This window comes from Sinocyclocheilus grahami, unplaced genomic scaffold (assembly GCF_001515645.1).
Source record: "Sinocyclocheilus grahami isolate Dianchi unplaced genomic scaffold, SAMN03320097.WGS_v1.1 scaffold645.1, whole genome shotgun sequence".
In the NCBI taxonomy this organism is placed as follows: Eukaryota; Metazoa; Chordata; class Actinopteri; order Cypriniformes; family Cyprinidae; genus Sinocyclocheilus; species Sinocyclocheilus grahami.
The window spans coordinates 1008156-1034704 of NW_015505824.1; the positions used below are offsets into that span (position 1 = coordinate 1008156).

Genomic DNA, 26549 nt, shown 5'->3' on the forward strand with positions numbered 1-26549 from the left:
GACAGACAGACAGACAGACAGACAGACAGACAGACAGACTGACTGACTGACTGACTGACTGACTGACTGACTGACTGACTGAGATAGATAGATAGATAGATAGATAGACACAGACTGAGAGAGAGAGATAGACAGACAGATAGACAGATAGATAGATAGACAGACAGACAGACAGACAGACAGACAGACAGACAGACAGATAGATAGATAGATAGACAGAGACAGAGAGAGATAGACAGACAAACAGACAGATAGGTAGATAGATAGACAGACAGACAGACAGACTTAGATAGATAGATAGATAGATAGATAGACAGACAGATAGGAAGATAGACAGACAGACAGACAGACTGAGAGAGATAGATAGATAGATAGACAGACAGACAGACAGACAGACAGATAGATAGACAGATAGGTAGATAGGTAGATAGATAGACAGACAGACTTAGATAGAAAGATAGATAGATAGATAGACAGACAGATAGGAAGATAGACAGACAGACAGACAGACAGACAGATAGATAGACAGATAGGTAGATAGGTAGATAGATAGACAGACAGACTTAGATAGAAAGATAGATAGATAGATAGACAGACAGATAGGAAGATAGACAGACAGACAGACAGACAGACAGATAGATAGACAGATAGGTAGATAGGTAGATAGATAGACAGACAGACTTAGATAGAAAGATAGATAGATAGATAGACAGACAGATAGGAAGGACAGATAGATAGACAGAGACAGAGAGAGAGAGATAGACAGACAGATAGATAGATAGATAGATAGACAGACAGACAGACAGACAGACAGATAGATAGACAGATAGGTAGATAGGTAGATAGATAGACAGACAGACTTAGATAGAAAGATAGATAGATAGATAGACAGACAGATAGGAAGATAGACAGACAGACAGACTGAGAGACAGATAGATAGATAGATAGACACAGACTGAGAGAGATAGACAGACAAACAGACAGATAGGTAGATAGATAGACAGACAGACAGACAGACTTAGATAGATAGATAGATAGATAGATAGACAGATAGGAAGATAGACAGACAGACAGACAGACAGACAGATAGATAGACAGACAGACTGAGAGAGATAGACAGACAGACAGATAGGTAGATAGACAGACAGACTGAGCGAGATAGATAGATAGATAGACAGACAGACAGACAGACAGACTGAGAGAGATAGATAGACAGATAGACAGACAGACAGAGAGAGATAGATAGATAGACAGACAGACAGACAGAGATAGACAGACAGAGATAGACAGACAGACAGACAGACAGACTGATAGACAGACAGACAGACAGACTGAGAGAGATAGACAGACAGACAGACAGACAGACAGACAGACTGAGAGAGATAGATAGACAGACAGACAGACTGAGAGAGATAGATAGACAGACAGACAGATAGATAGATAGATAGATAGATGTAACAATAATGCAATTATTATTGTATTTTTTATAACTACTAATTGCTCCAGATAGATAGATAGGCAGACAGACAGATGTAATAAGTGTGATTATTATTGCATTATATAGCTACTTATTACTAGATGGATGGATGGATAGATAGATATTCATTGCAAACATATTCATATATGTAAAAACAATTGCATCAATTTTTACATGAAAAGTGCAGTAATACTCTCTGATAGTAATGATGTTTTGACTGTAGTTTACTTTCTAGGCTCATTTCAATACATTTGTAATTCATCTGCTGTGGTTTGTGATGTCATAATCATGAACGCCCCTCGTCAGCTGTTACGGATTCAGTGCATTGGGTGCATTGCACGTTTTTTGGGGACACCCATACAGCGAGTGATCCTACCTACTGGAGCACATCTGCAAACCCCTGGATCACAGCACAACTATGGCCAGGTACCTGCTTGCCTCTGAATAATGCTGCTTTATAGACTGATAGTGCCTGCATTAATGCACTGTGTTTTTCTGTCCAATTTTTTAAGCTTCCGAGACCATTCCACTGCAGTGCAGTATGTTCCATGAGTCGTCCAAGCCAGACACAGCTTGAGAAGACAGTTAAAGATGAGACGCTTAATAAAGATAAAGGTTTAGTCACACATGATGATTTATTTGAGCGAGCTGCTAGAGACTCAAAGACCAAGGCTGATTTTAACAGGGTCATGGATGTTTTCAGCAAGAAGGACATTCGGCGACGAGGCCATGTGGAGTTTATTTATGCTGCCCTGAAGAAGATGCCAGAATTTGGAGTAGAACGAGACATTACTGTTTACAACAAACTCCTGGATGTGTTTCCAAAAGAGGTGCTCATGCCACGGAACTTCATTCAGAGGATGTTCAACCACTACCCACGGCAGCAAGAGTGTGGAGTACAGCTGCTGGAGCAGATGGAGAACTATGGTGTGTGTTTGTGTTTTTGTAGGAGAGAAAGAACAACTGATGCATTGCTTTAATGATTTGCCATTTCTTTGCCTTCTTAATTTTGCCAGGTATCATGCCGAATGTACAGACTAAGGTTTTACTGGCTCAGATATTTGGGGAAAAGAGTCATCCTATGAGGAAGTACCAGCGTATCATGTACTGGTTTCCCAAATTCAAGCATGCAAACCCCTTCCCCATCCCACACGTGCTCCCTAGTGACCCAGTAGAGCTCGCTCGATTCGGTCTTACCCGGATTGCAGATGACCTGGATGCTAAAATAACAATCTATCAGGTGACTATTGAATCTACAACTTAAAGCAGCTTCACACAAGCAGAACCACTACTGTTCAAAAGTTTGGGATTAGTTAGATTTTTTAAAGGTATATATATGTGTGCATGTGTCTGTTAAATTTAATTGAATATTTGGAATTAAAGGCTTTTCAGTCTGATAAATGTGCTTTATTTCACGCATTGCAGTATCCATCAACAGACATCACAGAGACTGGTGAAGAAGTTATGCGCCCCCATATTATAGGTATGTAGACATTACTGATAATTGAACTTAAAATTTCAGGAATATTATGGGTTAACTGTATGTCATCTGTATCTTATCTGTACAACAGAAAATAAGAACTGACAACTCAGTTTGTAAACACAAAATGCTTTGTCGTTCTCTACAAATACTATCCAACTTATACAGTATTTAACCTGAAATATATATTTAACCATAGTTTGATCACTGTACTAAGGACCAATTGTAATGATTTCATAACATTTCTATATCATCATTCAAAGTGATTGGACATCGCGTTTTTGTGAATTTTTAAATGCTTCTTGACATAAGAGATTTCCGATACTGTTTGGTGAAATGAATAAGCACACAAAACAAAACATTGTATCTTTTATGTTATCAGGTATTCAAAGTCCAAACCAGCGCTCCCTTCTGGCTAAACACAATCCATGCAGGCCTGTGTTTGTCGAAGGCCCTTTCCCACTATGGCTCAGAAAGACTTGTGTTCATTATTACCTACTCAAGGCAGACCCTATACCGTCTGAGGAAAAGGTACAGTAATTAGGCCAATGATGGCATTCAATGAATTTGCTTAATACATACACTACCCATCAACATATGTGACCCTAGACCACAAAACCAGTCTTAAGGGTCAGTTTTTCGAAATTGAGATGTATACGTCATCTGAAAGCTGAATAAATAAGATTTCCGTTGATGTATGGTTTATTAGGATAGGACTATATTTGGCCGAGATACAACTATTTGAATATCCAGAATCTGAGGGTGCAAATCAAATCAAAATATTGAGAAAATCGCCTTTAAAGTTGCCCAAATGAAGTCCTTAACAATGCATATTACTAATCAACATTTTTTAAAAATATATATTTATGGTAGGAAATTTACAAAATATCTTCATGGAACATGATCTTTACTTAATATCCTAATAATTTTTGGCATAAAAGAAAAATCTATAATTTTGTATATACAATGTATTTTTGGCTATTGCTACAAATATACCCGTGCTACTTAAGACTCACATTAGAATGATTTCTGAAGGATCATGTGACACTGAAGCCTGGAGTAATGGCTGCTGAAAATTCAGCTTCGCCATCACAGGAATAAATTGCATTTTAAATTATATTACAGTAGACAAGTTATTCACAATGTTGCTGTTTAACTGTATTCTCGATCAAATAAATACAGCCTTGGTGAGCATAAGAGACATCTTTCAAAAACATTTTAAAAATCTTAAATATTCCAAACTTAGTAGTGTAATACTTCAAAGAATACAGCAATACATATTAATAAAATTAAGACTTCATTCTTTAATAATTTGCATTCAAGATTATGTATTCGTATCTTATTTTCCTGTAGGTTGAGGAAGAATTTGACCCTGAGATGATCGGTCCGGAGCAGTCTCTCTTCTACCCTCAGCGACTGGAACTCGACCTGGAAAGAGACATGGGGGATGATTTCAGTTTCGATGTGGATGATGGTGAGACTCATATTGCTTTGTCAGCTTGGTTTGAATAAAATGATTTGCATATTACCGAATATATACAATGATGTCTGTTCATTTGATCCTGCAGTGGAAGAGGGGCTGGTTTACGCCATGTGTATGGCTGGTCAGGGAGACCAGGTCACTCTGTCTCAGTGGATTTCAGGTCTACAGGAGACCTGTCCCATATTGGGCCAGATTCCCACAGTGTTCCGACTGGAATCTGGACCTAGAGAACTGCAAACCACATCAGACGCTCAGCAAACCCCTGAGCAGGAGGTTGAAACAGATCAAATTATCGAGGAGGAACCGCTACACTCACAAAGAGTAAAACAGTGAGAGTTTGCTGTTGTAAAAGCCATCCCGATGTATGTGCATTTTATGAAGATGGACTGTGGCAGTTAAACATGAATCTAATATGATGCACCTTATATTTAATTTAGTAACCAGATACCGATTTTATGTCTTGTCAGTTACACACTGTTTTTGAATTGAGATCTGTCTACATTATGTACAGTTGTTCCATTATATGTAAACATGCCATTGACTGATTTGGCAGTACAATAAAACATAAATTTCTCCAATATTTAGATTTTGTGTGGGGATTTTTTTTTTACTATAATTAAAAGAGTAGATAAGATTTTAGATAGTTTAGTTAAGTAGTTCTTTAGTGTTCAGAACAATTTTAGTTTCACTATTCTAAGCAAAAGTAGACCTATATTTTCACCAAACCTCTATGCAATCAATGCAACATCTTAGTCATAAAAAGGTGCATATAATACTAAAAGGCATGCTAAGCTAATTAACATTTTAAGTTGCAGACAAGCAAACGGAGGGTGCACATGGTTTTATTACCTAAAACAGTTGTGGATTTAAGAGGGAATCAGAATTAAATGTTTTATTTATCCTTGGCTTAGATTGTAAAGAGGGCCCGGTTTCACAGACAGGGTTTAGACTAAACCAGGATTAGGCCATTGTTCAATTAGGAAATTTAAGTAATTTTTATTAACATGCCTTAGAAAAAACATTACTGGTGTGCATCTTGAGACAAAACAAAGGCACTGATATATTTTAAGATCAGTCAGTGCAAGTTTCTTTTAGTTAAAACAGCTCAGACTAACACTTTAGTCTGGGACTAGGCTTAAGCCTTGTTTGTGAAACTGGGGGTATGTTCGCTAAACCGTATAATCTGACGATTCTCATCCTTGTGATTTTTTTCAAATGTGGTCTTTGTGTATAACCAAACATTAACGCCACACTCTCAGATAATTTAGCAGGTTAGCTAGTAATTAACTACAAGGAACTGAGTTCAAATTATGGTAGATAAGAATTACATTTGATCGTATAGTATCATATAAACTGAAGAAGAATGTAATCATCTATTCGAGGCAAATCCTCAAGTAAAAAAAAAAAAGAACATTATGGCTAATCAGAGTACAAAATAAAAATAATCAAAATAATATATGCATTATGCAGTGCAACAATTACAAAAAGAAAATTTATTACAGCATTTTTTGAAAAGTGCATAATCCGTACAAAATCCAATTCTGAAAACACAAGATCAAAATGTAAGAAAACAATCTTAGATCATTAACGCATGAAAAAAAAAAAGAGTTAAAGTTAGGTTTAAGTGGAAAATAAATGATACATTTAGTCTAGTACTCCTATATTTAACAAAAGCAAGACTCAGAATAAATATATCAGCCATTCTTTGGCTCAGCTTGTTATATAAATGAATGAGTGAAATGGTGTAAGATCAGCTTCAGCGTTTCCTCTTGTCTGGAAGTCTTCGGCCTCCACTTTGACTGGGTAGTTTAAATTTGGTTCTGAAAAATGATTCATAAAATGAATTATTTTCTAAACCAGACTAAATGTCAATTTCCCAGTTACCTGTAGAGGCTCTGCATCGCTGTTGAAGATGGTGGGTGATGAAGTGTTCTCGGACGGCCACCTGTTTATCCCAGGAATCAAGAATGCCTTGACGTTCAAGGTCTCCCAATGATAGTGTATCAGGATGCACCTCCTCAATGTGAGCTTTCACCCCTTCCACACTCACGGAGTACTGCTGCTCTCCACAAACCATACACACCAACAACGGGTTGTCAAGATCAAAGTCCATGAGGTACACATTTCTCCACTCAGCCTGTGATAAAGGTCCCTCCGTTGCATGATTTGGTGCAAAGCTTGACTCTTCTTCAAATAGAGGATGTTAGTAATATCAGTAAACAAATAATCAGTTAAACTGTTTGGGCTAACTGTGTATTAGAAAATTCATTAAAAAATAACCTTTGAGTGCAGGTTGACATGGTTCGGCTAAGTAACCAAGTTGGTCTTGTGATGTTATGCTGTTTGGAAATGAATTCAACATTAATTTGGTTCTCAAATAAGACAAACACTATCATTTAAAAGTTTAGTTGTTTTTTTTTTTTTTAAAGAAATTAATACTTTTGTTTAGCGATGCATTTAAATAAATAAAAAAGTGACAGTAAAGACATGACAAGAAAAGACAAAAAAAAGGATCAGTTAACGCAGAAATATTAAAAAGTGCAACCATTTTCAACATTGATAAGAAATGTTTATTCAGCATATTAAAATGATTTCTGAAGGATCATGTGACTGTGAAGACTAGAGTAATGGCTACTGAAAATTCAGCTTTGCCATTACATTTGAAAATATATTAAACTAGAATAGTTATTTTAAATTTTAAACAATATTACTGTTTTTATAGTATTTTGATCAAATAAATGCAGCCTTTCTGAGCATAAAATACTTCAAAAATATTTAAAAACATTTTACTGACCTCAAACTTTTAAATGGCAGTGTACATTTAAAAAATAACAGTAATAATAATAATTATAAGGTGTCACAAATTATTAAATACAGAAGTCACAATATTTTTTTCTACTACTACTACTTACCTCTGAACTACTGCTGAGCACAGACTGGTAAAGTTCTGACTCTAGGAAGATGAAAGAAAAAGTAAGGATAATGTACATGAACTGTAGTCAGAAAATGGCAACAACAAATTCTGGAGTGTCAGCACCTAGGGGGCAGCAGAGCTGTAGCTCATTTGACCAAAGGAGAAAAAAAAAAGATTAGAAGTTTATGTAGTATGTAAGTAAGTACATGTAAATGCAAGATTAAGTGGTCTAGTGGTCTAGTTTTCACAGACAAAGTCAAAGACAAGTTCTGAGCAACTTGAGGCTGGGTAGATGATGACAATTCTCAAACATGATAAAAGTGCTACTTAAATGGACAGAGCAAATTTAGACACTTCTGCCATGGCATTTTTAACCTACAATAATCACTTAGTTTAACTCTTAAATCCATTACGAGGGGATACAATCATTTGAGAAACTGGGGAAAGAAACAGCGAGTTCCCAGTCTTGAGGAAAATATTAATTTACTTGAGATGGCTGCTGATCTTTAATGCTAAAATAAATGTTCATATCTGTTACATGCTTATTTGAGAAATATATTGAGAAGAAAAACATCTTTGATTATTTGACTCCTAATCAATTCTAAAACGCACCACCATCACGATGTCCTAAATTTTTCCCTATGTTTTCCATGTCTCTACAGTAGTGCTGGTGCACAGATATGCCTGGAGGCACGGGGGCCCCACACAGGACCTCTGTACACTGCCACACGTCAAAAGAGGCCTCCAAAATGTTTCTGCGACATTCTGGTGCTGAGGTATGGCTGGGGCCCCACATGGGGCCCTGTGAACACTACTCCAATTCAAAAGAACCTACCCCCATTTGTCTGTGCCTTTCTGGTGCTGAGATATAGCTGGGGCCCCCAGGGGACATAAAGCATATAGTGTTATTATTGCAGGGTTTTGGTATACTGTGATGTCTGGTTTTCAGTATAAACTCGCCCTCATGTAATTCCAAACATATATGACTTACTTTCTTCTGTGGAACACATAAGCTAGTCTGATTTTTTTTTCTTCTTCATATAATGAAAGCCAATGGTCAGTGTTGTTTTGGACCCTATTGACTTTGCAAAAACAGTTGAAACATCCTGCAAAATCTATTTTTTTGTGTTCTGTAGAAGAAAGAAAGTCATACAGGTTTGAAACAACATGGCGATGACTATATGATGATCCGTTTAGATGAATGAGCCACTGATAGTGAAGAGCAGATCAGTTTGCACAGCACTGTGCAAACCACAAATTGGTTCAACAGATCTGTCACACGAGTAAACAACTGCATGATCAGTGGGTAGCTCTGCGTGGGTATCACAGTCCCACTCAAACTCACAGCAGTGCTGCACTTTGGTCTGTTTTAGAACAATCTATAAATGAAAAGGATGTTACTGCTGACAGTGTTTTGAAATAATGCTTTTATTTGGGGCCTTTTCTCTGTCTGCAATTACATTACTTTTCAAAAATTTGGGGTCAGTAAAATTTTTGTTTTGTTTTTTAAATAAGTCTCATGCTCACCAAGGCATCATTTATTTGAATAAAAAAACCAATAAAAACAGTAATATTATGAAATATTATTACAACATAAAATAACAGTTTTCTATTTTAATATATTTTAAAATGTAATTTATTCCTGTGATGGCAAAGCTGAATTTTCGGCATAATTACTACAGTCTAAAGACATCATGTCACATGATCCTTCAGAAATCATTCTAATATGCAAATTTGCTACTCAAGAAACATTTCTTATTATCAATGTTGAAAACAGCTATGCCGCTTAAATATTTATGTGTAAACCGTGTTACATTTTTTCAGGATTCTTTGAAAAGTTAAAAAGAACAGCATTTATGTGAAATAGAAATCTTTTGTAACATTATAAATGTATTTGCTGTCACTTTTAATTGATTTAATGCATCCTTGCTGAATACAACTATTAATTTCTTTAAAAAAATAAAAATAAATTACTGACCCCAAACCTCTGAATGGTACTGCACATAAATAAAACCAATAAATCTATAAGGTCTAAAAAAATAATTACCTGTGCATCTTGGCCTTGTGGAGGGACCATCATCTGGCGTAGCGTTCTCTCACATGCTGCCTTTCTAGCTCTCTGCTCCTGTTTCTTGATCCTCCATTGCATGTGTCTCCTACATATAACCTCCTCTGGATCTTTTCCTGTGATGGCAAAGCTGAATTTTCGGCATAATTACTACAGTCTAAAGACATCATGTCACATGATCCTTCAGAAATCATTCTAATATGCAAATTTGCTACTCAAGAAACATTTCTTATTATCAATGTTGAAAACAGCTATGCCGCTTAAATATTTATGTGTAAACCGTGTTACATTTTTTCAGGATTCTTTGAAAAGTTAAAAAGAACAGCATTTATGTGAAATAGAAATCTTTTGTAACATTATAAATGTATTTGCTGTCACTTTTAATTGATTTAATGCATCCTTGCTGAATACAACTATTAATTTCTTTAAAAAAATAAAAATAAATTACTGACCCCAAACCTCTGAATGGTACTGCACATAAATAAAACCAATAAATCTATAAGGTCTAAAAAAATAATTACCTGTGCATCTTGGCCTTGTGGAGGGACCATCATCTGGCGTAGCGTTCTCTCACATGCTGCCTTTCTAGCTCTCTGCTCCTGTTTCTTGATCCTCCATTGCATGTGTCTCCTACATATAACCTCCTCTGGATCTTGTTGTGGATTTGCCGTTACCACTATTTGGCTTCTATTAATTCTTGATTTATCTGTAGGCTGTGGCTGTGGTCCTGAAGGCTTGGTGCACTTGCTTGTATTTTCTGAATGGGGATTGGTCTGCATGTGGAAGTGTCCTGGGACATGGCTTGCATGAGAGTTGTGCTTTGTGTTTTCTTCGGGGGAGTCTGTGAAGTGCAAGCAGTGTAGTTTGATTAAGGTAATGATTCTAATTAATCAATTCTTGTTAGTGAATCAAACTTATATAGCTTTCAACTAACTGTAAATCAGTAAGTTCATATGGTGACTTAATTAGCGAGTTAATAATTAGAGGTTCAAGAGCATAGCGCTGAAACCCTACTGTAATTGTTAGATTTCCCATGATGCAGCATTCCCCACATAAATCTGATCGTGCAGACCAAACCTTAAGTCATGGAGACTTGAAACTTTCAGGGCTGGTAGTACTTCCACCGCCTACCACGTCACCAAGGTTCGACCCAATCGGCCTCAAGGGGGTGCTACAGCGGCCAAAAGTACGAAATCGATCATAACTCCCGAAACGTTAGGCGCATGCTCAATTGCCTTATATCGTTTGAATTCTTGGCTCAAGGCGGACAAAATACATGTCGGATTCCCTCATGGCTCTGGCAAAATTTTCAGTATTTTGCATTTTTTGAAAAACCCACATTTGCAAAATAGTCGATCGCAGCTGAACCAGTGCAGTGAGATTCTCTGGAGTCTCTTTATCAATAATTATCAAAAAAAGTTGACATTTCCATTCACAGCCTTTGGGTGCCAAAACATTCGAAGTGCAAGGAGCCAGTTTTACTGAAATGCCTATAGCTCGTCAACGGAATGACATCTTTTCACCAAACCCGGCACGTATACGTAAGAGCTCATTCTGGGGTTGCACAAAAAACCTCGTGGCGACTGGCCACTTGGTGGCGCTATAACAATGACTATAACTACGACACCCAAAGTCCGATTAACCTGAAAATTGCCATGCGGTGTCTTTGGCCAAGGTGCCAAGACTGCCCCAGAGGACACTGGCCTATCTTGAAAGATGCGTCCGCCGGCGGCCAATGAAGTTTGAGCAACTATCGGACAAGCTTAACTGCGGCCGATCGGAATGAAACTCGCTGGGCCTGTTTGACTTTGTGTTTTTCACGCACGTAAAGGGTTGGGTTTCACACAAATTACCGTGCACGCTCACATCTTTCGTACCGCACGTTAGAGCTCCTCATTCTGAGCAACTTTGCCTCTACGACCACTCCTGTCAATCAAACCGTTCTTTAAATATTTCAAGTTATTTAAAAAACATACTTTTGTAAACTAGTCCTAGGTTTTTAACTCAACCTCAATAAAACCAGTGCAGTACAACTCTCTGGACATTATAGGTGTATAATTATTTAAAAATGTTAAACTTTTGAATTTGAACAGCTATAACAGGGTCATTTAATAAAATTGTCTTAAACTAGCGTACCCAAAAGCCTATAAATCATAAAATAAAACTTCTCAAAACTGTGTGAACTCATGCACCATTTGATTCTAAACAAGCGTGCTCAATGTTATGGATATCAGGCAAAAATGGCACTACAATAGATATACGTCTATGATAAACTCCCTGAAATTTCAATTATAACCACTAGATGGCAGCAGATGACCACTAATGTGCTCATTCACCTTACTAAAACATAGGTTTTGCTTTTGGATTCACACTTAAACAATATAAAATCACTGTTATAACATTTCAAATCACATTTAGTCAAAGTTTACCACTTCATTTATAAATTTTTTTTTTTTTTTTACAATTTTGCCACATAATGGTTACAGTTAAACCTGAAAATTATTGTGTGCTTCTTTGGGATGGCACAATAAAGCGACATTCACTTGCAGAACGCAAGGTTCTAGAGTGCACATAAGTCTGTAATGAATTTAGGTAAAGGGGTGCAGAGCCAGTGGTGGTTTTGTAGGCAAACATCAATGCCTTGAATTTTATGCGAGCAGCTATTGGTAGCCAGTGCAAATTGATAAACAGAGGTGTGACGTGGATTCTTTTTGGCTCATTAAAAATGTATCTTGCTGCCGCGTTCTGGATTAATTGTAAAGGTTTGATAGAACTGGCTGGAAGACTTGCCAAGAGAGCATTGCAATAGTCCAGCCTGGACAGAACAAGTGCTTGAACAAGGAGTTGTGAAGCATGTTCCGAAAGAAAGGGCCTGATCTTCTTGATGTTGAATAAAGCAAATATGCAGGACCGGGCAGTTTTAGCAATGTGGTCTGAGAAAGATTATTCAGTACTAATATAATAGTTTAAACATTTCATTTCTCTGTGTGTGTGTCTCTGTGAGTGTATTCTACATCATAGATGCGTTTTAGTGTCAGCCATGCATTTCGGGTAGGCCTAGACCCTAAAAGCATAGCACCTTAAAGGCCTTACAGCACTTGAACCCCGGTAATCGCTGCTTGCAGCTATATTTCACATCATCTCTCTCTCTCTCTCTCTCTATATATTATTGTTGTTGTTTAATATACTGTAGATAAACCCAATAGGACTATGGGAGGTCATGAATGTCATGTATGTAAGTATTACTGGAAGAATTGTTTTAAATTTATTACTCAAATGATCTCATTAATTGTCAGCCAATGATATTGCATTTATTTTTGCCCCCAAATATTTATTTGTTAAAATAACTAGTTTGGTAACCATTAAAAAACTGGGAAGAAAAAAGATAAAAACAAATAAATAAATAAAAAACTCACTTTAACGAGACACTTTCCTTCCCATTACATTCAAATATCAATGCAACTCACCTGTGCCAGATTGTAAAGAACTGCATGTTTGGTTGCATCTTTGTTGGCTTTTCTAGCCCGCTGTTGTCTCTTCTTTAACCGCCAATACTCTCTCTTTCGTTGAAGCTCATCACTTTCACTAAGCTGCTGCTCTTGCAAGGCCTGTGAAGGGCAGGACTGCTTGGGATCTGCTCCATCATCACTGAACTTCTGAGTTTTTCTGCACTGAGGTTGCAGAGCCACTGGAGAAATGGCACGACTTCTATATGTAGCCACTTGACAGACGTTATGAGACTTATAATGACTGGTGTCTTCAAAAGTGGATGCCTGAGTTGTGTCCTCTGAGAAGTCACACTCTAATGAGACATTTTGTTGTAAGTTAAGACCTGGCTTTGTAAGAAGTTCATCTTTAGTCAACGGAAGAGACTCATTTTCACACTTAACATGCATTTCTTTGACATTATTTTCTTCTGGTGTGTAAACCGATTCCTCCAGGAGCTTTTTCATGCAGGCCTGAAGAGTGGTGTCATAATGGTCCACAGCTACTGGAGGTTCAATGTGTGACTCTAATAATGGACAGGGTGAAGGTTTGCGGTCTTTAACACTGATGCAGGGAGCAATTTCTGGGATGGAAAATACAGCTTGTATAGTGGGATAGACGTGTTCTTCTTTTATAGGGGTTGGGGCACTGGTTGAGGAGTCACAAACTTTTGTGGCAATGGATGAAGTAATACTGTGCCTTTGGTTTGACTTCTTGTTTTGCTCTCTCTGCTTTAACACTGAAATCTTTGACCCAAGTAGAACATTCCCAAGTCGGACAGCTCGGCTGGCCCTTTGCTCTAGTTTCTTTATCCTCCAGTACTCTCTCAAATGGGCGACTCTGTCTTCCTCTGTTGAGGTTTCAGACTGGATGGTGACCGTCATACTGCCCATAACTTCACCTCTGGTTAACCTAGACTTTAGAGAGTTTTGGTGAGCATTAATACAGTTACTGGAAATGTTGCATGGAGCAGAACCTAGCTTTGTGGCTGGTTGATCATCTGAATATAGGGGTGAATTTACTTGAACCTTGAGTTTTACCTTTCCAATGCATTTCACATTGGAAATGTCTTGACTAGCAGGTAGGGAAGCTTCAGGAGATGTCTTCGAAATAGAGACTGTCACCGTGCCATCTTCTTTGATAAAACCACCAATGGTATCTGAGTAAACTGCAAATGCACTTGCTTTGCTCACTTGAACTCCACACGCCTGATTGAAGCTGTTGTGGTAGTGTCTCCCCCGATGCTTTAGTGCATCTCGTTCCTTCAATCGTGTTTTCAATGCCCTAGACAACCTTGCTCTCTGCTCACGCTTTTTAATTCGCCAGTACTCTTTCTGTCTGGCATGGCGATCTTCGGGAGGCACAACTTTGGAGGTACCAAGGGCGGATTTCCTCATTTGGTTTTGATCTCATTTGAGCATGTGCAAATTTCTGTACTTTGGATTTGGATTTACTTGAGGATGATTGCAAAATACCACAGGATAAGGATGCATGGTTTGGTTTAGTACCGTGAACATGTAGTTGTGTTATCTGAGAACCGTCAAATTTTGCTCCCAATGACTGCTGATTGAGGGATACAAGATTTGGTTTGAGGCTGATTCCGCTCAAGGCCTGGATTTCATGAACCTTACATTCTAAAGAGGTCAAGGGTCTAAGAGAGTTCTGAGGCTTATTTTGGTTTCTGTGCACAGGTAAAACTATGGATACATGGCTTTGCGGAGATGCTGCTAATTGCTTGCCATTTAGGGACAACATTCCTGTTTTTGTTTTTTGAGCATGATCACTGTTTGGATGCAGCTCGATGCATGTTGTAGGCACATAATGGACTGTAGGGCAGACAGATTCAACTGGTGTAGCATTTGTTTTTGATGACCCTATATCTGAGGACTTTATTTTTTTATTGCCCATTACACCCTTCAGGGAATTTGTGCTTGTTTCTGATAACTGAGGTAAGACATGGTTGAGCTTGGTCTGTTGAAACCAGCTGTCTTTTTTGGCATGGCACCACAGTAATATTACTCTCAGATACTGACAGACCTGAGCTGAAGGAGTTTTTAGGAGCATCAGCATCTTCCTGTTTGAATGAAACTACATGATAACGTAGAGAGGGATCATTGCTGGCTTCACTAACAACAGACATGCACAACCCCAGATTTTCATTTCCGATCTTCTTTTTAGTAGACGACTTTCTCGCCCTCTGCTCTCTTTTCTTGCTCCTCCAATATTCCCTTTTGCGGGTGAGAGTGGCATCATCAAACTCTGCTGCTGGTTGATAACGACGTTTAGAGGAAGTCTCGCTGGACATGGCTGATGTTTGGTTACACCATCATTATACTGTTGATTAACGTCAACCGCTGAAGTAAGTCTTCTTAGGCAGGGATAAACCTTCTCTAAACAGGATATCTGTGGGTTCACATCTTTAATTTATGTGAAGCAGTCTCTCAAGGTCTTTCTATTTAGATGGATTTTGCATGCATATGCTTGAGTCATACTGTTAATTTTTCATACTAAAAACCAAGAGTAGTTGACCTTTAAGGGAAACAAATATGCATAATTAATAATTGATCTGATGAATGAGAGACATTATCAACTCATGTTCATTAACTCAAACCAATCGACCATCAGCTTGAGGCTACACTTCAGCAACAATAAAACGAAAATAAAATAAAATCGAATTTTATTTTCAACAGAAACCAATTGGAATAAAAATCGACAAAAAAAAAATCGTTATTATTTAGAACAGAAAAATAATTTTACACAAGGAAATATATTAGGTGAAAGAGTTTCGGCGGACAAAAAACGTTTTGGAATGCCTGCATTACCTGTATATAAGAAATAACGTGAATTTGTGCATTTTAATGTTTGAAAGACAAAAGCCTTCCAAAACTATAGTAATATACATGGTTAAATAACTGAGTGATAACTGGTAATCAGTAGTTGATGCAATGTTGAAGCACTTCTTAAACCTGAAATGATAAATCCAGTAGTAGCCGCCTGACTAGTCTTTGTGTGAATGTCCACAAAACTAGAAGACTTCCTGAATGTATACAAATGATAGCTGTTTTAGAAAGAAACATTTAAAATATGAAAAAATTATGATTCATTTATTGTTATTGTGTGAATGATATGCATGATGTAATCATTAAAAAAGTAACTGTAGTCTGATTATTTTATAATGTAATGTAATCAGTTACTTCCCAGCTCTGGACACTGCGATGGCAGTTTATTTATATCAAATTTATATTTAAAAAGCATCCTAGCAAACACTGGAGGGATTTTACTGAACAAGCTGTCGCTGTCTCTGGTCTATGACAGAGACAATGTTGTCTTCCTGATCTGCCCTCATGAGCTGCGGTCTGTGTGTCTAAAAGCGCGTGGACTGTCGTGTCTTTATAGTAAAAAAACGCGAAGCATGCGTTGGTTTTTTACCTGGTAGTGTCACCTAACTTTCTAAAAGCTCAACCCCAGGACACTGCAGTCGCTTCCCGTTGCAGCCTTTCTTTCTATCGGTGACTTAACAACGTAAAAGTACCAGGATGTAGGAGCTTACAGCATGTGCCTGGACTGATGTCGGTCTTAATTAGCAGTAGAGTCCATCCTTCAATAAGAAAACGATTACGTTTTGCATTTAAAGAACAGGCGATATGAATCATATGCGGATGACGTAGTTTTTTATTTTTATATTTAATATATTCAGTAGTATTTAAAATGACCGGTACACGAATAACATTATGACTGGCTTTAACAAGCGTGTGACCAACTTTTACATTGCTTTACTGAATACTTGAATACCTATTCCGTTTAAAAAAATGCAATTTATAATAAAAATAGACAAATGATGCATAAACAAATATGCACGTTTCATTAGACTGTCATTTCATGCGCAATTCTATTTCCCAGAAACGTTAAATAACAAAATAATACATCTATCAGGCAAAACTAGAAAATATTATATATTTAATCCTATTTTAAAATGACTTTATTAATAAAATATGAAATGTTATGTACAAAATGCATCATTTTATGTAAAATATAAAATAAAACATTTAAGATGGGCCCCATGGTGCACCCGTCACTACATCACAGCCGCTACTGTCTCTTTAAATTTACCCAGGAGCCCCTAAAGGAGCCCCAGGGGCCCCTAGCTCGGCTCTCCACCCTGAAGACAAGCAGAACATCTAAATACAAACAGGAGACCGCTTAAAGTCACCGACCATTTGACAGATCTGCACTCCAACTTCGATCTAAATGCGACTCGTATCGTCACGTAAAGTTAAGTTTACTTAAAGCAAACAGCGGTGAGGCTCCAGTGCAGAGACAGACGCTGCACACACTGTAATGGGTGAGTGCGTGTTTCAGATATTTAGTCAACCACCCGACGAATGCATCTACGAAATCCTCCGGTTGTGACATTTCTACCTACAAAAGGTGCGAATCCTTTACGTTAAAATCACATAACACAGGTATGGATGAAGCGGAGTCCAAAGAGTCGGTGCACAAAGCTGAGCAGACAGAATCTCGCTCATTAATAATAAAAGCTGAGGAAGAGGAGGCGACACCGCAGCGGGGACACTTGGGGGACCTCTCAGCAGGTAAATGTTGTGTTAGGCATTTACCTTTGGCCACTAGATCGATGGCTCGCGTTTGGAAGCGTTAAACCCCGTGACGAACAATAGCACGCAGCTGCATGGCCCCTAATCTTTCGGGCTCCACTATAAACAAAGGCAAAATAACCATGCTGCATATGTATACGCGATGCACTATTACCACCTAGCGTAGATACGGCGGTACCGCACCACGCCGCCGCCCCCTTCTTGTGCTAAAAATGGGCCTGCGGAAACACCACATTCTCACTTTGTTATTCATTTAAACCGTGCTAAATTATTATTTGAGTTAATATTTTTCAGAAAAAAAATTAATCATTTTTCGAATTCCCAATATTTGAGATTCAATTTTAATCAGCAACAGGCTAATGTTAGTAGTAGTATACTTTATTGTCCTCAAGAGGAAAATTGTTATGGACTACATGTTGCTGCAGACATACAATAAACATATAAAAACAAAATGAAATAAAATCATGAAAATAAAATCAAGATGAACTCTTGTTGTTAACATCAGTAGAAGTTGTTGCAGTAGTAGTAGTAGTTGTTGTAGTAATAATAATTTGATTATAATTTACATTTTATAATTTTGTGACAACATTTTTAATACATGTATTATGTTAAATATAAATAAAATCGTGCGTATATCACAAAATACAAAATATTTGACATTTTACAATACAAAATAATTTGCATGTTTTCCTTTTTAGTTACAAAATTTGAGAATGACAGGCTATAAGCAACGGACTAATGTTAAATTGAAAATACTATTAATAATATATGAATATATAAATATATGCTGACAGATTCATTATGTTCAAGCACAAAATTTACTTTAATGTCGATTTAATTTCATCATGACAAGTCATTATTTTTTTTTACATTTTTCTGAAATACAAAATTATTTTCATGTTTTCGAATTAAGTTACTAACTTTGTTGTCTTTTGAGAATGATTTTAAGCCTATCAGTGATAGTATTAAAATTAAAGACTAGTACTACTACTACTACTACTACTAATACTTTAGGTATATTTAAGTAATAACAATAAATCATTTTTTGTCCAATATAACATGCACATATGGTATGTTCTGAATATAGTCTATACAGATTACTTTTAAAGCATTTATGTAAAAAAAAATGGCTGGTTGAAATACATTTTCACTTTAATATTCATCATCATTTCATATTAATCTCCATTATTTTATATTTCCCTGTAATTTAAAACAATGTAACAGTCAAATTTGACCTTACACTTCATCAGTGACACTCTCTTTTTGTGTCCTGTTGCAGTGGTAGTAGTAGTAGTTGTAGTAATAATAATTTGATTATAATATACATTTTATAATTTTGTGACAACATTTTTAATACATGTATTATGTTAAATATAAATAAAATCGTGCGTATATCACAAAATACAAAATATTTGACATTTTACAATACAAAATAATTTGCATGTTTTCCTTTTTAGTTACAAAATTTGAGAATGACAGGCTATAAGCAACGGACTAATGTTAAATTGAAAATACTATTAATAATATATGAATATATAAATATATGCTGACAGATTCATTATGTTCAAGCACAAAATTTACTTTAATGTCGATTTAATTTCATCATGACAAGTCATTATTTTTTTTACATTTTTCTGAAATACAAAATTATTTTCATGTTTTCGAATTAAGTTACTAACTTTGTTGTCTTTTGAGAATGATTTTAAGCCTATCAGTGATAGTATTAAAATTAAAGACTAGTATTACTACTACTACTACTACGAATACTACGAATACTTCAGGTATATTTAAGTAATAACAATAAATCATTTTTTGTCCAATATAACATGCACATATGGTATGTTCTGAATATAGTCTATACAGATTACTTTTAAAACATTTATGTAAAAAAAATGGCTGGTTGAAATACATTTTCACTTTAATATTCATCATCATTTCATATTAATCTCCATTATTTTATATTTCCCTGTAATTTAAAACAATGTAACAGTCCAATTTGACCTTACACTTCATCAGTGACACTCTCTTTTTGTGTCCTCCACAGGTCAAGAGGACGTGACCAATGGTCTCACATCTCATGACAGCCAGGACGCTAACCTGTATAATAATAATTATATTTTTCTGAAAGAAATTCAAACTATTTTGGGGAAAATATTGATATTTTCCTATCTAATATTTTCATGAGACTCTTCTTTTTCTTTCTTTCTTTTTCTCAATTAAGCATATTCACCCACCCTTTAGTAAAAGACAAAAAGACATGGTGATTTAAAAATAAATATGATAAATATAAATTATAAATACAATTTTAAAAGTAAAGAAAGTATAAAAAGTGTTTCAATGTTTATACATCATAGTAAAAATGTTCTGCCTTTATTGTATGCTAATATTTTTTACTTATTTAATTAAATAAAAAATAATTTTGTCTGGGCAAGATGATTTTCATTACAGTTATAAGGAGAATTAATAATGGGAATTAAAAACATCTGGATGCAATACAGTAATGAGACCGTAACAGGAAATGTGTTTAAATATCATGAAAATAATGTCACAATGCAAATTTGTATTGTAGCACTTTGAGTGTGAGAAAGGCACATTATAAATAAGATGCATTATTATTTTTTTCCATTTCATAACATTTTATTTACTTCAGTTTATTTTATTATTATTATTAATATTATTTTTATCTCTTTTTGAGATGTTTACTTCACTATAGCACGTTGAGTGTGAGAGCGGCACATTGTTAATTAGATGTATTTATTATTATTATTATGAAGACCTTTATTATTCACATCCTTCAAGGCAAGCCTGGTGGTTCCATCTCTCCAGTGCTTCAGGCCCAGTCTGTCATTAGCAGGGTCACGCCATCCCCTCCGACCTCCTCAATCCAGGAGATCCCAGGCCCCACAGCTCAGGTGATGGAGCGCTACCTGAACGACTCGCTGCACGCCTGGTTCCGCCAGGAGTTCCTGATGGAATACCAGGCGGAGGAGGGCCGTCTAGTATGCATGGTATGCAGCGGTCTGTTGCCTTCACTGCACCTGGATCACATTAAAAGTCACATGCTGGATCTGCACCCAAACTCTCTGCTGTACAGCGCTGAGGAAAAGCACTCCATCCTGCAGACATGGGCTAAGATGCACGGTGAAGGTGAGAGACAAAACAAAACAGACAAAATTAGAGAATTTAGAAGAGTATGTGCACTTAATACACTAAGGCCTGGTTTCACAGACGGGGCTTAGCTTAAGCCAGGACTAGGCCTTAGTTAAGTTAAGATATTTAAGCAGCTTTTATAAAAATGTCTTAGAAGAAAACTTTACAGGTGTGCATCTTGAGACAGAACAATGACACTGACATATTTTAAGATATGTCAGAGCAAGATATTTTCAGTTGAGACAGCTCATACATGCATTTTAGTTTGGGACTAGCCTTAAGCCTTGTCTGTGAAACCGGGGAAAGTGTGTGTTATTGAAATAATAGGTTAAAAATAACTCAACAAATTAGAATACTTCATAAGACCAATAAAAATCATTTTTAGTGAATTGTTGGCCTTCTGGAAAGTATGTTAATTTACTGTACATGTACTCAATACTTGGTAGGGGCTCCTTTTGCTTTAATTACTGCCTCAATTCGGCGTGGCATGGAGGTGATCAGTTTGTGGCACTGCTGAGGTGGTATGGAAGCCCAGGTTTCTTTGACAGTGGCCTTCAGCTCATCTGCATTTTTTGGTCTCTTGTTTCTCATTTTTCTCTTGACAATACCCCATAGATTCTCTATGGGGTTCAGGTCTGGTGAGTTTGCTGGCCAGTCAAGCACACCAACACCATGGTCATTTAACCAACTTTTGGTGCTTTTGGCAGTGTGGGCAGGTGCCAAATCCTGCTGGAAAATGAAATCAGCATCTTCAAAAAGCTGGTCAGCAGAAGGAAGCATGAAGTGCTCCAAAATTTCTTGGTAAACGGGTGCAGTGACGTTGGTTTTCAAAAAACACAATGGACCAACACCAGCAGATGACATTGCTCATAATTTATTGAGATGCACCTGTATATAAGCACAGACTCAAAAGGATTAAAAGTGTATATATTTTAATGTTTTGAAAGAACTCTCTTATGCTCACAAAAGCTGCTTTTATTTGATAAAAAAAATACAGTAAAAAAATAATATGAATATTGTGAGATATTATTACTTAAAATAACTATTAAAAACCATGTGGAATAAAATAATTAATTATCTTTTTTTAATTCTTTTATGAGAAGACGAGACAACAAACTAATTAAATTAAAATCACCAGATAAAAATACAATATATATTTAATCTTCAGAATCTTGGGCTTCTGTATAAAGTGAATAAAAATATAAGTTAAAAGTATATATATATTTATACTTTATTATAAATATAATGTCCTATTGTCTCTGGTCTAAAGGTGTGATTGCTTGATTGCCAATTTTATTAACCCTGGTAAAACAACATAGTCTTAGGTTTAGTCTGATGTTCTACATGCTTCTGTGAAACTTTTTTATTTGTAAATTACACACTGGTTTCTTCTCAACTTTAATACTTTTTTTTCTCCTCTTTGCATTTGTCATTTGTCATGTAGAATCCCATTCCTTACAACCTCAAATCAAATCGGAACAACATACCAAAGAAATAAACTTAGATGGTTCAGCCTCATTCATCCCTCTGAATGTGGATCCCATTCAGGGAAACTTGGTGAGCTACATAAGAGGAGATGAGCATCCACCTGACACTGGTCAGAGAGCCCAGTCTTTACCTTATTATCCCAGAAAGAGAAGACTGAAATATGGCAGCCCCTGGCGTCTCCGCCTGGATTATTTAGTGGCATACGGCCCTCCGGAAAACCCTCTCTGCTACTGTATGGTGTGTTCTGAACACATGCCTGTGCCGAGGGTCAGCAACTTCCGCAAGCACATCCAGAAGTGCCATCCGGAGACAAGCAGCCTCAGCCGAAGTGAGAGAGATGCTGTGGTCAGTGCTTGGATAAAGGAGGAGAATATCGACAAGGCTACACCGAAAGAGGATGGTAAGTACAGACAACTGTAGACACACAACATCAGATATAGAACGAAACAAACTATCATTTTTGTAAATGCCATGTTAATAATTTAGTATTAAAAGAAATCATCATATAAACAAAAATAAACACCAGAAGTTAGAACCCAGATAGCACACGTACATCTGCAAGATGTCTGTTAAAGATCGCTTCGTGTACAAACATCTGATAGACGTCTTTAAGATGTCAGTTTTACATACATTTTAAATCATAAACATCTTAAAGACATTTTCTAAACGTCGATTTGACGTCTGATAGGAAATGCCCTATAAACATACTGCAGATGAGCAAACACTCTAAAAAAATATGACTTGCAGATGTCAAATAGACGTCTCTGTGATGTACGTGTGCTATCAGGGAACCAAAGTTCTTAAACATTAATTAAATTTTTATAAAACAATAGGCCTATACCTTTAGAAGCACGGATGTGACTGCCACTTTAAAGGTATGGTTCACACAAAAATGAAATTAGTCTTAATATACCCAGGTTGTTCTAAACCTGCATAATGTTCTTTCTTCTGTTGAACATAAAGAAGATACTTTGAAAAATGTGTCTCAAATAAACAGCTGCTGGTTGTAACTTCCAAGGTAAAAAATTAAAATAAAAGATACCATCAGAGTCATTGGGGACCAGAAACTGTTTGGTTACCCACATTATTTAAAGTATCTTCTTTTATGTTCAAAAATAAATTATTACAGGTTTGGAACAACTTCCACTTTAAAGGTATGGTTCACACAAAAATGAAATTAGTCTTAATATACCCAGGTTGTTCTAAACCTGCATAATGTTCTTTCTTCTGTTGAACATAAAGAAGATACTTTGAAAAATGTGTCTCAAATAAGCAGCTGCTGGTTGTAACTTCCAAGGTAAAAAATTTAAATAAAAGATACCATCAGAGTCATTGGGGACCAGAAACTGTTTGGTTACCCACATTATTTAAAGTATCTTCTTTTATGTTCAAAAATAAATTATTACAGGTTTGGAACAACTTGTGGGTGTGTAAACGATGGCAACATTTTCATTTTTGGGTGAACTGTCCCTTTAAGTCAGACAGTCCACCGTGAGCAACTGAAATGTTTCTCTGCAAACTGTGCGTTCATCATTAGTAACTGGACAGACACATTGATAACTTTCCCATTCAGCCCTACATCTGGAGAGTCTTGTGTTCAAAGGGCAGATGTGAGCTCTAGATGTTTTAATAACCAAGGGCTATTAGTATTATAAACAGTGCAACATACTTATTAGTTGATTAACTATGTGTTGGCATTTGCAAATCGCGTCCCGTATTGATCTGATACGGGACACACCATTTTACCTTTTAAATACGGGAAGATTCCGGGTGGCAACCCTAACTACTACTACTACTACTATTACTACTACTACTACTACTACTAATAATTATTATTATTGTTATCCTCGCTGTTTCCGTTGTTCTTTGTCATAGACTGTAAGGAGTTTTGTTGTTGAATTCAGTCAGGTCACAAACTATCGCGAGACACGTTGCTATAACGACAGATGTACACAGTTTCCACAAGCGGTAGTTCGGGAGACCGGTGTTGATGTAAGTAACGTTACTTAAAAAAAAACTAATTTTGATAAAGTATTGTTGATAAAGTATCTGGAAAATAAACACAATTAGTTCCTTTTAACAGCCCTCGCCTTTGTTTCTTATAATTATTCTAACTTAACGCCTAAATGTGCAGGGAGCAAGACTAATGAGAATATATTTGGCAGGTTTCACTCTTTTATCTCTTTTATATCTTTCATCTCAGTACATAAATAGTGAGGAATTATGATAATACCATGTTTTAGATGTGTACCATGGTAGTACCGTCATATTCTTTCGACGTACCTGAGTATCTTGCAAATACCATGGTATTTTATGTCAAATGTAAGTTACACATTACATTGGTAACTTAGCATGGTTCTGAAACATGGTGGTATCATGATATTCTTTGACATATATTTGAGTACCATGCAAATGCCATGGAGAGTCTTGTGTTCAAAGGGCAGATGTGAGCTCTATATGTTTTAAACCGAGGCGCGCAGGTGTGAAAGGGCTTTAACGGCGTGCATTCTGGAGACTCCGTCGCTATGGAAACAAAGACACCAAAATCCCGCGCAAATTAGCTTCTCTAATACTTCTTATGAAATGTATTTCATTATAATTGCGATTAGTATTATAAACAGTGCAAAATAGTTATTTGTTCATTCAAGTATGTGTTGGCCTTTGTAAAATACTGGACAAATTGCGATTCCGTATTTTAAAGCGGTCATAGGATGGCCATTTTCCACAAGTTGATATGATTCTTTAGGGTCTTAATGAAAAGTCTGTAACATAGTTTGGTTAAAATTTCTCAATGGTAGTGTAAAAAACACCTTTTGTACCCAGTCAAAAACAGCTCTTTTCAGATCAAGCCGTTTTTGTAGCATTTTCCTTTAAATGTTAATGAGCTCTGCTGACCCCGCCCCTCAGGCGCGCAGGTGTGAAAGGGCTTTAACGGCGTGCGTTCTGGAGACTCCGTCGCTATAGAAACAAAGACGCCAAAATCACGCGCAAATTAGCTTCTCTAATACTTCTTATGAAATGTATTTCATTATAATTGCGATTAGTATTATAAACAGTGCAAAATAGTTATTTGTTTATTCAAGTATGTGTTGGCCTTTGTAAAATACTGGACAAATTGCGATTCCGTATTTTAAAGCAGTCATAGGATGGCCATTTTCCACAAGTTGATATGATTCTTTAGGGTGTTGGATTAGCCTATTGTACTTTTTGTCTCTAACAAAGTGAGTAAAACATCTGAAATGTTTTATGTTTAAAAAGAATATTTATGCTTGAATCACTTTTGAAAGTGAAACCAGAAGCCACCAATGTCATTTAAACAGGTCATTTCCCCCAACAAGCGATTTTGCTGAACTCTCGTTTTCTTTTCTGTGGATAAGCACTCTTAAATGCATTTGTACATTCATTGCTCTTTTTGTAGACTGCAAGACTGTTATTGATTCCCATGCTTGACATTTTGCATGAACAATATTATTTTATTTACAGCACTTAAAATGGGATCTCAGTACAAGTTGGAGAAAAAAATCTATGATTTCACATACCATTTTGTCAATCACATTTTGTCATTTTGAAAGAAAAAGCATAAATATAATATATGGTTTACAATGTTAATGTTATATAATACTGCTTCAGTTCACCAAAAAGTTATATTGAAATAAATATCCAACGGACTTTCTGTTCAGGTGAAGTCCGGTTTCTTTTGAGTGAGATCCATGTCTCAGGGAGTGTTTTATTCATCATTCATTTTCTGCATTTATGAATCTTGGTCAGTTTGAATATTGAATTGAATCATAAAGGTGCAATTAAATGAGCAGATAATGCATGCTCTCTAATCATGAACACTTCCTGGTTGCATTTATTTAAGATATGCTGTACAGCATAAAATGTCATTAACAAATATCCTTTTTGCTCATTTGTTTCTCATCAGAGAAATGTTGCACTGGTCTATGACAAACCGTCATAATGTTCAGTTCTCTCTTTAATCCTGTACAGAATGAACTGAAATCCTTATGTCAGCATTGGTGTCACATGAGAACTTCTCTTTAAATGCCTTTTTTTTTTAACCAAATGCAATATGGAGGCACTTTCACCGTTTGGAACATCCCACAGATCTTTTTATGGCGATTCCTAAAAAATGGCACACAATCTTCTCTGTGATGACGAGGTTTGAGGTTCACACTCTCAGGGTTACAACGTTTAGGAGCAACATATCAAGAATTACATTTTAAGTTATGTACACATATAACACAATCCATTCATCACATGTGTATGTATATACACCCTTCTTGGATTTAAATATAATTCCTTTTGTTTCTCTTGTATAATTTACTGCAACACCAATAATCAATAAAATATCATGTCAATTAATGTCGATATGGAAAGCCTAGTTTTT

General features: G+C 36.3%; 2 protein-coding genes and 1 pseudogene across 4 annotated transcripts in view; 2 read left to right on the forward strand and 1 right to left on the reverse strand.

Annotated features, from left to right (window-relative positions):
- The window catches only part of LOC107558448 (evolutionarily conserved signaling intermediate in Toll pathway, mitochondrial-like), a 6463-nt gene extending 1455 nt beyond the window's left edge, over nucleotides 1-5008 (forward strand). Inside the window, exons 2-9 of one of the 3 annotated variants that reach the window (XM_016242113.1) lie at nucleotides 1701-1828; nucleotides 1862-1903; nucleotides 1990-2404; nucleotides 2494-2717; nucleotides 2903-2960; nucleotides 3340-3488; nucleotides 4311-4431; nucleotides 4526-5008. In XM_016242113.1, coding sequence (XP_016097599.1) covers nucleotides 1766-1828; nucleotides 1862-1903; nucleotides 1990-2404; nucleotides 2494-2717; nucleotides 2903-2960; nucleotides 3340-3488; nucleotides 4311-4431; nucleotides 4526-4773 — 1320 coding nt within the window. In that variant the 5' untranslated portion in view covers nucleotides 1701-1765 and the 3' untranslated portion in view covers nucleotides 4774-5008. Of the gene's footprint in view, nucleotides 1-1700; nucleotides 1904-1989; nucleotides 2405-2493; nucleotides 2718-2902; nucleotides 2961-3339; nucleotides 3489-4310; nucleotides 4432-4525 lie in introns of all 3 variants that reach the window. The other 2 variants (XM_016242111.1, XM_016242112.1) reach the window with 2 other exon arrangements.
- A 1027-nt stretch (nucleotides 5009-6035) lies between these two features.
- LOC107558447 (uncharacterized) lies at nucleotides 6036-16445 on the reverse strand (annotated as a pseudogene).
- Nucleotides 16446-17039: 594 nt separating this feature from the next.
- LOC107558405 (uncharacterized protein C11orf95 homolog) lies at nucleotides 17040-22963 on the forward strand. The gene is made up of 7 exons (XM_016242069.1): nucleotides 17040-17250; nucleotides 17372-17500; nucleotides 19566-19620; nucleotides 20235-20242; nucleotides 20321-20668; nucleotides 22116-22559; nucleotides 22947-22963. The coding sequence occupies exons 1-7, from the start codon at nucleotides 17247-17249 to the stop codon at nucleotides 22961-22963; spliced, it is 1005 nt and encodes a 334-aa protein (XP_016097555.1). The 5' UTR covers nucleotides 17040-17246.
- The last annotated feature ends 3586 nt before the right edge of the window (nucleotides 22964-26549 follow it).